Source organism: Pangasianodon hypophthalmus, chromosome 8, assembly GCF_027358585.1.
Source record: "Pangasianodon hypophthalmus isolate fPanHyp1 chromosome 8, fPanHyp1.pri, whole genome shotgun sequence".
NCBI lineage: Eukaryota > Metazoa > Chordata > Actinopteri > Siluriformes > Pangasiidae > Pangasianodon > Pangasianodon hypophthalmus.
Window position 1 is genome coordinate 8,609,129 of NC_069717.1, and position 13,659 is coordinate 8,622,787.

The 13,659-nt window shown below is 39.0% G+C and overlaps 1 protein-coding gene across 2 annotated transcripts in view; it reads right to left on the minus strand.

Annotated features, from left to right (window-relative positions):
- nphp4 (nephronophthisis 4) overlaps positions 1-11,938 on the minus strand; it is a 184,089-nt gene extending 172,151 nt beyond the window's left edge. Inside the window, exons 1-3 of one of the 2 annotated variants that reach the window (XM_053236026.1) lie at positions 11,837-11,938; positions 11,276-11,491; positions 9,444-9,593 (exon numbers count right to left, since the gene is read on the minus strand). In XM_053236026.1, coding sequence (XP_053092001.1) covers positions 9,444-9,593; positions 11,276-11,440 — 315 coding nt within the window. In that variant the 5' untranslated portion in view covers positions 11,441-11,491; positions 11,837-11,938. The other variant, XM_053236027.1, reaches the window with a different exon arrangement.
- Positions 11,939-13,659: the final 1,721 nt, after the last annotated feature.

Consider the following 13,659-nt stretch of genomic DNA (forward strand, 5'->3'; position numbering starts at 1 on the left):
TGATTGCTTTGTGAGGAGCTCTGTTGACTGCTGCAGGCTCGTATTTACTCTGCCTTTAGTATTTCTGTTTGCATGCCAGAGGCCTTGGAAGCTTAGACCTTGGTTTTGTTTATTTTAGTGGGAATTGAAGAGGTTTGTGCTTCACGGTGTTCAAATCAAAAACATGGCCTTGTCCTGTATACCAGACAAAAACATACGCACTTCAGGTCACCTCAGTCGTGCAAACAGGGAACGCAGCACTCCCTGTCGATGTCATGGCATTCCAAATGCTAAGAATTTTAGATATAATGAATCAACAAACGGGAGTTCTACATGCAGCGCCACATGCGGAGCATTACATCCACAATAGCTCTATCCAGAAGACAGCAGGGCTTAGTTTTTAAAAAAATACACCTTAAATAGCAGTGGGTTTTTATAGTTTATGATTAAGCCATGCTCATGAAAAAAAATATATGCTCATTGCAGGCTTCCAAGGGAAAAACAGTGCACAAAACCATTCCAATTTGAACTGATGAGTTGAAGACTAGCTGAATTTTCAAAAATAACTTTTTTGAAAAATTTTATAACATGACCCCTCACTAAGCTATTATGGCACATATATGAATCCTGAAAAACTGCATCCAATTCTCTTTTGGGGAAGTTATAGTCCAGATGCTTAAGTAGTCTAAATGGTGTTTTAATGTACATGAGTGTTAGGACTTTTGCAAAAGAGTCACTGTCTCTTAAACAATAATATGTGATCCAGTTTTGGGCTGATGATAGCCTGACAGTGAATACTCCAGGCGGAAAAGCCAGATGAAGCCCCAGGTTAATGATACAGAAAAACTGCTGACTGCCTGTGCGCATGGCCCGAACTCAGGCCATCACTGATCATCAGCACTCTCGCACACACATTCATACACACACACCCGGTGCCTCATCTACACTGACAAGAGGCAACTGTTTCATTGAGCTTACTACATGGGAAAATTGTAAACATGTCAATCTTCCCAAGCTACAGGTCTGTTTTGTTAAGAAATGAAAGAAATATTACTATTAGAGAAACAAATAACTTTAAAGTGTTGTTCTTGCACCTATAACCTATGTGTGTGTGTGGAACTGAAAGGCCTTCTGAGATTTATTTAATCAGGTACATACGGTATGTCATATGTCACATACTGTATGTACCTGATTAAATAAATCTCAGATTAAATCACATCTCAGAAGGCCTTTCATGGCTATGTCCTCATTCCACAACTTTAGGCACAAGAGAAGGTCTGGCTTGTATCATCGATAGTGTTAAAGTATTATAATGTCATATATAAACCAATTGGAATATGAAGGACATCCCCAAAAGCTAATCCTTGTTCTCCAATATGCTGTCACTAAATCTGGAAGCAAAATGTATAACCAACAGAGCCTGGGGTAAATCCTTGTTTTTTTTTGTTTTGTTTTTTTTTGCTACACCAGAATTTTAAGGGATTAAAGAGTGAGTGTGGAGTTGACTTTTTTGTTAATTAGATGATTAGCTCCAAGACTGGAGCCAGCAAATTTAACCCTGTGGAACTATCTAACATCTAATATTATGTACTTGTTTTAGATAACATTAGCCCAGATAGTTCAGAAAAACTCTTCTTAGTTGGTTAGCAAACCTAGCTAGCTCCTGGTCCATATAGCTAACATTAGCTAAGGTTTAAAATTTGGTTTTCATTACTGCTAACATCACAATACATAGTGTTCAAAGTTTAACATTATTACTGTGGGTAAGCATCAACTACCTACAGTTACAGGACCTAATGTTAATTACAACTAAAGTTCATGACTTCATATTAACTGACCTCCGACTACACTGAGAAAAGGGAATATGTGGTCAGTTTGCTGTTTTCTTTGTGTCCATGTAGATTTCTTCCAGGATCTACAGTTACCTCCGGCCTCTAGAAAATATGCCAATAGGTAGATTAGCTACTCTAATAGTACGTTTCCTTGAGTGGCGCGACACGGCTCGGCTTGGCAAATTGCCCATAACACTTCTCTATGTCATCGCTATTTCCACCACCAAGCAAGCTTTGTCGTACTTAAATACCCTTGCTGAATTTGGTTCCACTTCTTGCCGAGGTGCCACACTGAGCTAAAAAAAGTTGGGTCATTGATTGGTCAAACACAGCCATCACAGAAACATCCTGATTTATGCCTTTGGCTGGAATCGCTTCTCCTTCAAAGTGTCTCACTCGTTCCAAAAGTCCTTTTTAAGTAGCCAGCAATTTAAATAATTGAAGCTGTGTTAAACAGCGATTTAATGGCTCAGATTCATCTTTATCTATTTACCCAGAGTAATGTTTTCTTATCACTATTTAGCCTGATCTTACATTTCTCCCGCATGATCCAATTAAAGTGCTCCATCTTGTAGTTAAGGCAACTCCCAAATGGGTTCCTATTCACTTCCTTTTGCACCCTAAATAGGTTTTAACATAATGAAACTCAATGCCCTACCTAGGACCCTCACAAATAATGTAGACAGACATTTTAGCTTTGCAATGAAAGGAACCCCGTCCAGTGTGTCCCCCGCCCTGTCCCCTGAGATAGGCTCCAGGCTCCTCGCGACCCTGTGTAGGATAAGTGGTACAGAGAATGGATCGATGGATCAAATCATAGCATCAAATCATAAATTCCTGGTTTAGTTTCAAGCATTTATTTGAATCTTGAAAGTAGTATTTTACTACCTGTGCTAATCAAGTCACTACCTGATACTCTTTTTGAGAAACCCCTCCTATTTACATGGGTATAGTTATGTGATGGGAAAGCCACACACACACGCATACGCATACACATACACATACACATACACACACACACACAGAGACAACATACGGACAGCCCTGTGTTTGCATTTACTGGTGCGCCAAGGCAAACTGCACTGTTTGGTTGAGAAGCGCTATAAATTGCCTGTAGGTGTGAACAGCATGCGAATGTGTGTGTGCATGGTGCACTCTGATGAACTGGTGTCCCATACAGGGTGTATTCCCGTCTCACACGTGTCCCAGGGACAGGCTCTGGATCCACCACGACCCTGACCTGCATAAAGTGCTTACTGAATATGAATGAATAATTTAATGAATGAAATCATCTGTTTCTGTTTGAACATCCATGAAATCTACTCTATGAAATAAATACAGTACTCTGTTCATAAATTAGCTGTTAAGAATGCATTTTTTTTGTGAAGCTTGCTGACATTAAGGCCTCTCTGGACATGAGAAAGTAAAGCGGGAACACGGGGAGAGAAAGCAAATATAGAGAGTCATAAACTCTCTCGATCCCATAATCCTAAGATGGGACCACCTGAGGGCTGAGGAAGGGAAGCAGAGTGAAGTGTGCATTCTCCAGGCAATGCATGTTATCCTCTATTCTTCCCAGCTTCAGCGGGAGTGCAATCAGGTTTATATTCAGATACGGACTAACACACCCACACAAAGTCACACAATGCTATCTGGTGCATGGGTGAGACAGACGAGAAGAAGACACACACCAAGAAGGACAGAGAAAGGGTGAGGGTCATCAAGAGATGAAGTCAGAAGTCGTAAATGCAAATTCCACCATCTTAATCCTTCCTACTCTTTCCGGATTCTGTTTCCTTCATCTTTGAACTCAACATCCTGTGGAGATTTCTGCACCCTGTTTCCATGATGTCTGTCCAAGAGAAAACCTTTATGGAGCAGCTGCTCTCAGGGATGTTTACTCTCCTGGGAGCTGAATTATTGATCGTGTCAGAAGTTTGCCGGCCCAGCACATATATAATTGAAGTTAGTCTTCCAGCTTGCATGGAGAAAGATGGGGATTTACTGTATTCACAGAGTGCTCCCAACAGCACATGAGAGAGATGTATGGATTTTGTCATGTGGGTTAAGCTCTGCTGTCCAAGTGTGTATTGACAGAAGGAAAGGGGAAGAACATGAAAGGATCGGCATCAGACAAACACATGGGGCTCTTTACAACATAATGGCAATTTGTGTTTAAAGAGATAATCCAGTGTTGTTTCATCCCAAACTATACATACCAGAAACGTAGAATGTGTGTGAACATGAAATCTCATATTCTTGTACTGAGAAAAGAACAAATAACTCAAATTCTTTATAATGGAAGTTGCTGATAGGTCATCAATATGCAAAATGTCAGATTTTGTCAGTCAACGGTATTCATAAGGTTGAAACCTTGTCTTCCTTTTAGACTTTGTGATCATTTTGAGTTAGTCGTGTACACAATCATTTATTTAAGTTTTATTACAATTTACCCACTACTGGCAATTCAGAGGATTAAAAACAAACAAGCGTTCCATCAAATAATTCAATCTTTGTATCTGATGACTTCTTCAAGTTAATATGGTGGCTTAGCACGTAGCAGGGACCTCACAGCTCCAGGGTCCACGGTACGATTCTGAGCTCAGGTTACTGTCTGTGTGGAGTTTTGCAGTTCCACACCTTCCTCCAGTTTCTCAAGTTTCCTTCTGTCTCCCAAAAACATTTCGATAGGTGAATCAGCAACAGTAAATTCCCCCGGTGTGAATGAGTGTGTGATGTATTCCCTGGCATAGAATGATAAAGAACTTTCCTGCATGATTACGGCTTAGTATATAGTAGGGGTGAAATACAATGCCACAATATCCATATCTCTATTCCCATTTAAACGCAAAGTAGGTGTGGTCATCCTTCTTTCGTCTGTTCTCTTTTATTATTATTAAATATGAACCCTACTGCTACACCCCTGCAAACACTGGAAAGCAAACAATGCCAGCACCGTCAGCATGATCCATGAATTCTGGCTCTGACAGTTCCTCTCAGCTCCATCACTCAAGTTCATAAGAAAGATGTGCACTGGACTGTTTTTTTTTTTTTTCCCCCAATGCTGCTAATGCGGTTATTATTTTTAGTATCTACCTGTGATATTTTATAAAAAGTTGAGTTAGTTATAGTTCTCAAAATATATACAAACTAGTGGCCTAATTTAATCCACCAAGAACCTGACCGGGCAGTTACTAAGGATGAATGAATGTACCCTGTTCTTGATTTGTCCTGTGTGCTTCATATGTGAGTGCTCACTCGTGCCTGGATGGAAGTAAAAACCTCCATGAAAGTAAAAACCTTGGATTAGCATTATATAATTGTGCATTGTAAACATTTCTTGACACAATTCAACATTAAGACTGCCCTTAAGATTCCCTTAAAAGTACATTTCAAGTCAGTGAGATTTCCATTCTTTTCTTAGTACACTGAAAAAAAAGCTCTTTCAATCTAATTAATTCAAATGCATATCTCATTTCCATGCAATCGAGTTGTTACATTTGTTTTTGTACTTCCAAATTAAATCCTGAATAAAATCGATCCCCGCACTCTCACCTGAACTGAGGATCAAACCCTGCAGCAGCCACATTACCACTACACTATTTTACTGCACGCATCTTAATTACGTTAAATTAATACTACAGTTATAGTTCCCGTCGGTACCAACACCCTCATGAGATTTCATAATGTAACTGGTTTACGTTAATACTGTATGAATTGATCACGCTCACTCTACATAATTCAATCTAGTAATCTAGAAACTTGTATAATTAAGTTTAGTATAAGCAATGAAATCGTGTTTCGATGAGAAATGCAATATATTTATGTAAATTATACATACTTTGTTATCTGACCAACCACATATTCGATTCCTCAGTGTAGTAGGAAATGTGTGGAAATTTACTGATTGTGGTAATCAGTGGTAATCAGTGGATAGAGATTAGGCTGGAAAAGATGTGAGTGAAAACTGGAGCCTGGAGAAATACTTCGGTGAGTGCACATACTCTATCAGAGGAGTAAAATAGGTGATATGATTCAGCCCTGTGTGACAAGCCTAAGGAGGACAAATGCATGTAGAAGACATCGACCACTTGCAACTCTCCACCGGAAGTAACAACCTTTTTCTTCTTTTTTTTTTTTTTTTTAAAAAAAAACAGCAGGCTTCTAGGAATGGTCTACTTTCTATTGACGCGGCCATTACGCAGTTTGCCTAAAGGCGGCTGAGCTGAATTACTGTGCTTATTTTCACACATAAAGGAGCAAAGGGAAGGAGTTCAGCCCCTCTGTAATCTGCAGCAATGTTGAAATACAAACATATGACAAGCTGTGCTGTGATACCACAGTGCCCTCTGTTGGTCAAGAAGGAGTGAAGCATGAGTACAGAATGAAGCACCTTTTCCAAGTGCTTGTTAGGAAAACCAGTGATTCATGAGGGTCTAAAAGGCGGAATCAATACACATGCAGCCAGTGTGTCACATTGGGGAAACATGAGCGGTCTCTGGAAACCAACAGCCTCTCGTTAGACAGGGCTTTAGACGTTTATCATCAGGAGCATAGATAGCTTGGACCCCACAGAGACAGCTCAGGCCAAAGTGTCAAACTCAAAGCACATGGATTACATTACAATAAGGGCAAATCCTGCAAACCAGCACTGCTAGCATGCTCATGATCATTTTGAACAGGGAATTAAATTAGCACACGCAAACCCTGTGTAACGTGCGTGAATTGAATATTTTCAACCCGCACTTAGCTATCTCAAACCTCCGTTGTGTCAAAACAAGCTTGTATCACCGTGAGGTTTGGTAATTAACTTTCATCCACCAACTCTAATGTGTCGCGCAAACATTTGTTTTGTCATAGGCTCCCTTGCTTAGAGGCAGGCCAGAGGGAAAGCACTGCTTTAATACTATCTCTTTTTCTCGCCTAATCACTCTTTCTGTTGGGAGTCTTTCTGCGAGGCGTATATTAAAACACATCCATCATGGCTGACAGCTCTTCTGCAATCTCACGCAGTCGTTCCCCCGCTGCCTCTGTTACTCGTAGCAGAACCACTGCTGCGTTCTGATTTCAGCTCAGAGCCTACAAACACAGAGCTGAAGATACGCAGCAAATGGATGGGCACATGTAGTTCTGATTAGACATGATTTCATCCTCAGACCATGATATGGGACAATAAACCTCACACGAATTTCTCGTTTTTGTCAGGAATGAAAAATCTTAAAACTTACATGGGAGACTTGCAGTTATTACAGTCCCTCTGAGGCACTTAACTGAGACTATTTAACACATTAACGTGAACAAACCATGATTTGAATTAATAAACCACAAAACTTTAACAAATTAGCTAACATGATTTATATATACAGTCCTCTCCGAACATATTGGAACAACAAGGTCAATTATTTTGTTTTTGCTATACACTTTGCTAAGACATTTGGGCTTGGGATCAAAAGATGAATATGAGGCAATAGATCAGAATTTCAGCTTTCATTCCTGATTTTACATCTAGATGTGTTAAACAACCACGCCGCCTTTTGTCTGAACCCACCCCTTTTTCAAGTAATCAAAAATATTGGAACATTTGACTGACATGACTGTTGCTCAGGTGTGCCCTGCTAGATTGATTATTTAAATAATTAATAGATCTGAAAGTCTACTCTTGGTTTAAGCCCTGGGTTTAACCTGTGAAGCCTGCATTTTTTTGTTAAAAAGAATAAACCAACATTAAGACCAGAGAGCTGTCTATGGGGAAAAAAAGCAAGCTGAGAAAAGAGGGAAAATCTATCAGAGCTATCCCACAAGCAATGGGCATAGCCAATACAACAATTTGGAATATCCTGAAAAAGAAAGATACCACTGGTATACTAACAACCAGACATCGAACAGGTCAGCCAAGGAAAACAACAGCAGCTGATGACAGAAACATTATGAGAGCTGTGAAGAAAAAACCCAAAAACAAGAGTCAGTGACATTACCAACAACCTCCACAGGGCAGGGGTGAAGGTATCACAATCCACCGTTCGAAGAAGACTTCAAGAGCAGAAATATAAGAGGCCATAATACAAGATTCAAACCACTCATCAGCAGTAAGGAATCTGAAGGCCAGATTGAAATTTGCAAAGAAATACAGACATGAGCCACAAAAGTACTGGAATCAGACTAAGACTTTCGTCTCATATTCAGCTTTTGATCTCATATTCAGATGTCTTCAGTGTATAGCAAAGACAATAGGATTGGCCTTGCCGTCTCAGTACTTTCAGAGGGGACTGTGTGTGTGTGTGTGTGTGTGTGTGTGTGTGTGTGTAACACACATCATTAAATTAAGCACACAATGACCGATATTAACTGTTAACTGAACAACAAGTTTCAATATTTCTGGAATATAAGAGCGTGCTTTAATTAAATTTTTAATTTTATGAAATTTTTGTTAATGTGGACTTAATGTGGAATGTGCATAGTCAGTGGGATTGATCTTATTTTTGGGATTTTTCATTTTAGTCATGTTAGTGAAAAACCACAATGCCCTCCATCCTGAAGTCTGAAAGTTACAGCTGTAGCTCTCTTACAAATCACTGACAGTGGAGACTCCTTCTAAATGTTAAATAAACTTCTCCTCACAGAACACTTCATCATATCAATGATTACACACGTTTTTAAATCCATTTAAGTGGCATCACCACCTTGCAAGTCCCCGTGTAAGCTGTTACTATAGAAAAGATAACCTGTTAGAATAAGCACATTAAGATAAACCTGTGATTTGCATGCAGGACTACTTTCAGAACTGTTTGTATAGAAAATGAATTAACACCTTTTGACTAGTCAGATTTGAGAATGCAACAGTGCCGTGGAATAAATATATTTACTAAAGTTGTAGCTCAAAAACAAAAAAAAAAACAAGCATTTACACTGTTACATGCAATTATCTCACACTTAATACAAATAACTGCTTTTTATATTCCATTCTAAATGATCAAGTAGTTTTTTTATTGTATGCTAAAAATGGACAATTTTACTTGATCTTTTCCCAAACAGGCCTTATTACTTTTTTTATGCATTATTTAATGATCCATATATCATCAGTTAGACATTAAAAATGACAACATGGCCAGAATGGGCTCCATCTTTAGTTTGGATATGTGTAATTGTCATTAAAAATGTATGAATCTTGATTTGCAGGATTTATTTAACTGGTTCTCATTGGAGCTGTTGCTTTGCTGCAGGCACAGTCCTGTGACTGTGCAGGACTACAGTCTGACACCACTGTATTAGCTTATTAATACTAGTTTCAAAAAGTTTTATTTAGACTAAGCATCACAAGCAAGTAGTCATTTTATTTTGTACTACCCTGCATCACCATTCTTTTGGTTCAACTTCAAGAAACAAGTTCAGGTTAGTACTCTAGAATTAGAAAGTCTAAGTAAGAAATATTGAGAAGTGATCTGAGAAATGTTTGGCTTTTTATTTTATTGGGAAAAAACATCTAGATCCAAGTGGAAAACTCTGATCTACAGTATGTTCCATCAAATACCTAAAGCTTTGAATTACATGTACATTAGATTTTTTTTATATATATTTATTCACTTAAATAATCAGCTACAACCTGACAACCTGTAGATAAGACAGGTCTCCTACCTCATTAAAATGCACTTTGCTGGGTTGCTCCTGATTTCGCTTAGTGGCCTGATGTGGTTCACTCTTCCATGTCCTTCCAAAGAAACGATGAAGATTGTTGTCAAACAGAGAGACACGCAGCTCGAACCTGTACGATCTCACCTCCTCAGCCTATACACAATGCAAACACACAAGACTCAGTCATTACTGTATTTTTCCATGATATACTACTGATAGTGAGTGAGTGAAGTGCTACAGCATCTTCCTACAACACAAGAAACTTGATAAAACATCTTTACAGTGTTTAAACAGTATCTGTAATAAAGAGGTTTAGAACAGCTAACCTGAGCACACAGAGCAGTAGCAGAGAGGTTATTAAACACGGTGCCATGTACTGTGCAGACACAAGGGTATTCATGAGCATGCAGAAAAACTGTCGCAGGTGAGAGCACTTCAATTCGACGAGCACTGAGCACCGAGACATATGAGCTTCCTTTCCCTTCGCTCACCAAGGTCTACAATGTGCTTGCAATTCAAGGTGCAGTTCCATTCATTTCCAATGACCATTCTCAGTGATACTGTTTACACACCATTAGGGAAGATTTGTAAATAAATAAATAAATAAATAAATAAATAAATTTATTAATTTTAAGGTTAATGATTGGAGTTCAATAAGCTTTGAATGTTTTTTTTTTTTTGAGCCCGCCCACATTTCCACCCATGTACACAAAGCTTCGTCCCTAAAACTTATGATGGTTCAACTAGAGTTACCATTAGCAAGAACTATCATGACATCACTTTCAAGTGATATTTAAATGCTTGAAAAGTTTTGACTCTATAAACATGCAAGTTCTCCTCATAATGATTTATGAGGATGTGAAAGGGCTTTGGGGGAGTGTCTGTAAAATGACTGACAAGGTGCTAATCCAAACACAAACATTTCCAACCGGAAGGCAGGTTTCCAAACTTTTTTTTTTTCAGCTATGTAATACACTTGTTCTGAGACAATGCCTTAAACTATTGTTTTTTATCATTTCTACGTAATTTCCAACATTATTTATTCTAGTAAGAAATGAAAAATATTGACTATTGCACCTTTAAATATAAAATTCAACACAAAGAGTTCACCGCTAGTGCCCGCCTGTTTTGTTTGGTCTATCTTATTGTCCTTCGAGCCCGCTTGCTATACTTAAAAGGTTTTCCTGACACGAGGGAGTGATGATATATGGACTTGCACCTCAAGATGTTTGTTTTTCGAGACACGTCAGGACAGATGGTCCATCATACTCATACTCTTATTACATATCACTTTCTTTTATTTATCTCACTCTTTGTGTTCACTTAAGAGAAGAAGAAGAAGCTTTTATTTGTCACGTATATATTACAGTACAGTGAAATTCTTTTCTTCGCATATCCCAGCTTGTTAGCAAGCACAAGCTTCCTAGCTTGTGAGTGCAGGGTCAGCCATGATATAGATGGGCTCAGAGGGCTAAGAGCCTTGCACAAGGGCCCAACAGTGGTAGTTTGGCGGTGCTGGGGCTCGAACCCTCAACCTCCTGATTCTAGCTTCTGAAAGATTTACAACATGGGTATTGATGAATACCGAAAAACCCATAGTCAACCTGTAAAAAAAATGGTATTGACGATAATGATGATGATGATTGTGATCATTATTATTATTATTAGCAGTAGTAGTAGTAGTAATACTCATATTTGTTAGTATGTACATAACAAAATGGCATGAATGAACAGTCACTTTATCAGAGTGTTAATGTTAATAAAGTAATAGTGCTACATGGTTAGTTGGATATGTGTGTGTGTGTGTGTGTGTGTGTGTGTGTGTGTGTTTTCACCTGGTTTAAGTGAAGGCCGTCCAGTCGTTCGAGCACGAGCTGGAAAGCCTGGCTCGGGCCCTGTGCTAAGCGGGCTGTTTGGTTAGGAGGAGGAATCACTCGGTTTTCATCGAAAATGCGTTTCCACTCCGACATTTGGACGGCATGCGTTATATCTCCTCTCATGACAGTAAACAACCCTGCAGCATCCTCCTTTTTCCTCCTGAAAACCTGAACCTAAACCGAGAAGTCATCATGAGCATCTAATTCCGTTCATTTCCACTCAAAAATTAATATCACAGCAATTAATCCATCGTCTTTCCATGACACGCTTTCCAATCTCTGCTTTTCACAAACTCTTCTGCTAAGCCTGCTAGCTAGCTCCTTTAACTGTGTGTGTGTGTGTGTGTGTGTGTGGCTTTTATCTAGTCTCAGCTTCAGTAGATTTATTCACACAAGCATATCCTCTTATCGAACATACATCAGTAATAAAAATAAAAATCAAATAAAAATCATTGGATTTAGAGGAAAAAGTGCCAAAACCATCTCTCCATATCATGCCATCGCCGCCATGTTGTTTACCGTTAGCGCTTAGCAGCTGTTGCCAAGGTGACCAGAGTGGGCCGTTCTTCTTCACTTGTGTTTATAAGCACAGCGGAACTGAAGAAGCGCCGCCATCTTGTGTTGTGGCGCTGCAATTACAATATAGAGCTGTTCGATTCCAGAAATGTTGGAGTCGATTCCGATTCTATGTGCTAGAAATCGAATGAATCGATTCAAAGAACCGAATCCTCACAGCACCAGGGCTTATAAGTCTTATTAGCCCTGGTTACTTCCATCCATCCATTTTTTGTACCACCTGGAGCCTATCCAAGGAGACTCAGGGCACAATCACACACACACACACACACACACACACACACTACTGACAATTTGGAAATGCCAATCAACCTATGATACATGTCTTTGGACTGGGGAGGAAACCCCTGAAGCAGGGGAGAACATGCAAGCTCCACACACACAGGATGGAGGCAGGGTTCGAACCCCCAATCATGGAGGTGCGAGGCAACAGTGCTAATCACTATGCCACTGTGCCCCATCCTGGACACTTATTCCATCATATAATAAGACATATTTGTGATATTTGTTCAACTCCATGGCTAATGCAATAAGTCAGTTATTTTTCCTTTATCCTGTTCAGACTCATGGTGGATATGGAGTCTATCCAGCAAACAGTGGGTGCAAGGTTGGAGGATTCACTCTGGATGGGACACCAGTCCATCACAGAGCACCATGCACACCCATATTCACACATTCATTCACATCCATGAGCAGTCACCAGTCTACCTACTGGCTTGTATTAATAAAGTGGGAGGAAAACAAAGAGAACTCAGAAAACCAACATGGACTCACATGGACACAGGGAGAAGATCTACAGGATGAAACTGGGGACCCTGAAGGTGTAGTAGTACTAGAAAACTTCAATCTCAATGATTAATATGTTATAAAATTATGATATGATACTATACACTGGGGCTTTGAGGTTGACTCTCGATTCCCTATGCCTTGAATCGGAGAATCAACTCTTTTTATGATCTAATGCCAAAAAAAAAAAGCTAATTGCACTAATTAAGTAAGGAGTGTGTTGAAAAATACAAAAATGATATAAAATGGTTCGACAAAATCTACTAAGTTTTATTCTGTTTAGTGTTTACAGTTTAATTATATACACTATATGGCCAAAAGTATGTGGAGCCTCCACTCTTCTGGGAAGGCTTTCCACTCGATTTTGGATTTGTGCTCATTCAGCCACAAGAGCATTCATGACACATATGGGTGTGATGGTCAGGGGTCCACATATTTTTGGCCAGATAGTGTATAACCTATAAGATTGTACTTGCTTTTGCTAATTTAATATGAAATGCACTTACTTTTTTTAACACTTTAAAGTACTATAATGATAATTTAGACAAATTATGTCAAAATATGCAATACACTTCATGTAGAAATAGGCTAGCTGGTGTGTAATTTAATAATTAGTGTGTTGGGTGTACGTTCAAGTAGGCCTGCTGCTTTTAATCATGTATGCACTCTTAACCAGCAAAGTTCTATTTTCAGTGCAAAGATAATGCCGTTGGTCAAGACTGTTGACAGCAATTACTATAGTCAAGTTATCCAAGGTGAGAACAACAGAAAAATCACTCCCTCTTTGCTTTGGAGACTTTTTCTCATTTTTTTTGTTCAGCAAACGTTTGATAAATAATAAATGAAAACATTGTGGATATATTTATGCTAAGAATATTCCAGTAATTCTACATGCCTATGAACATCTAGGAAAATGTACGTACTACAGTCTGCTGTAGGATGTTATATCATAAGATAATCATAGGATAAATCTTATATGT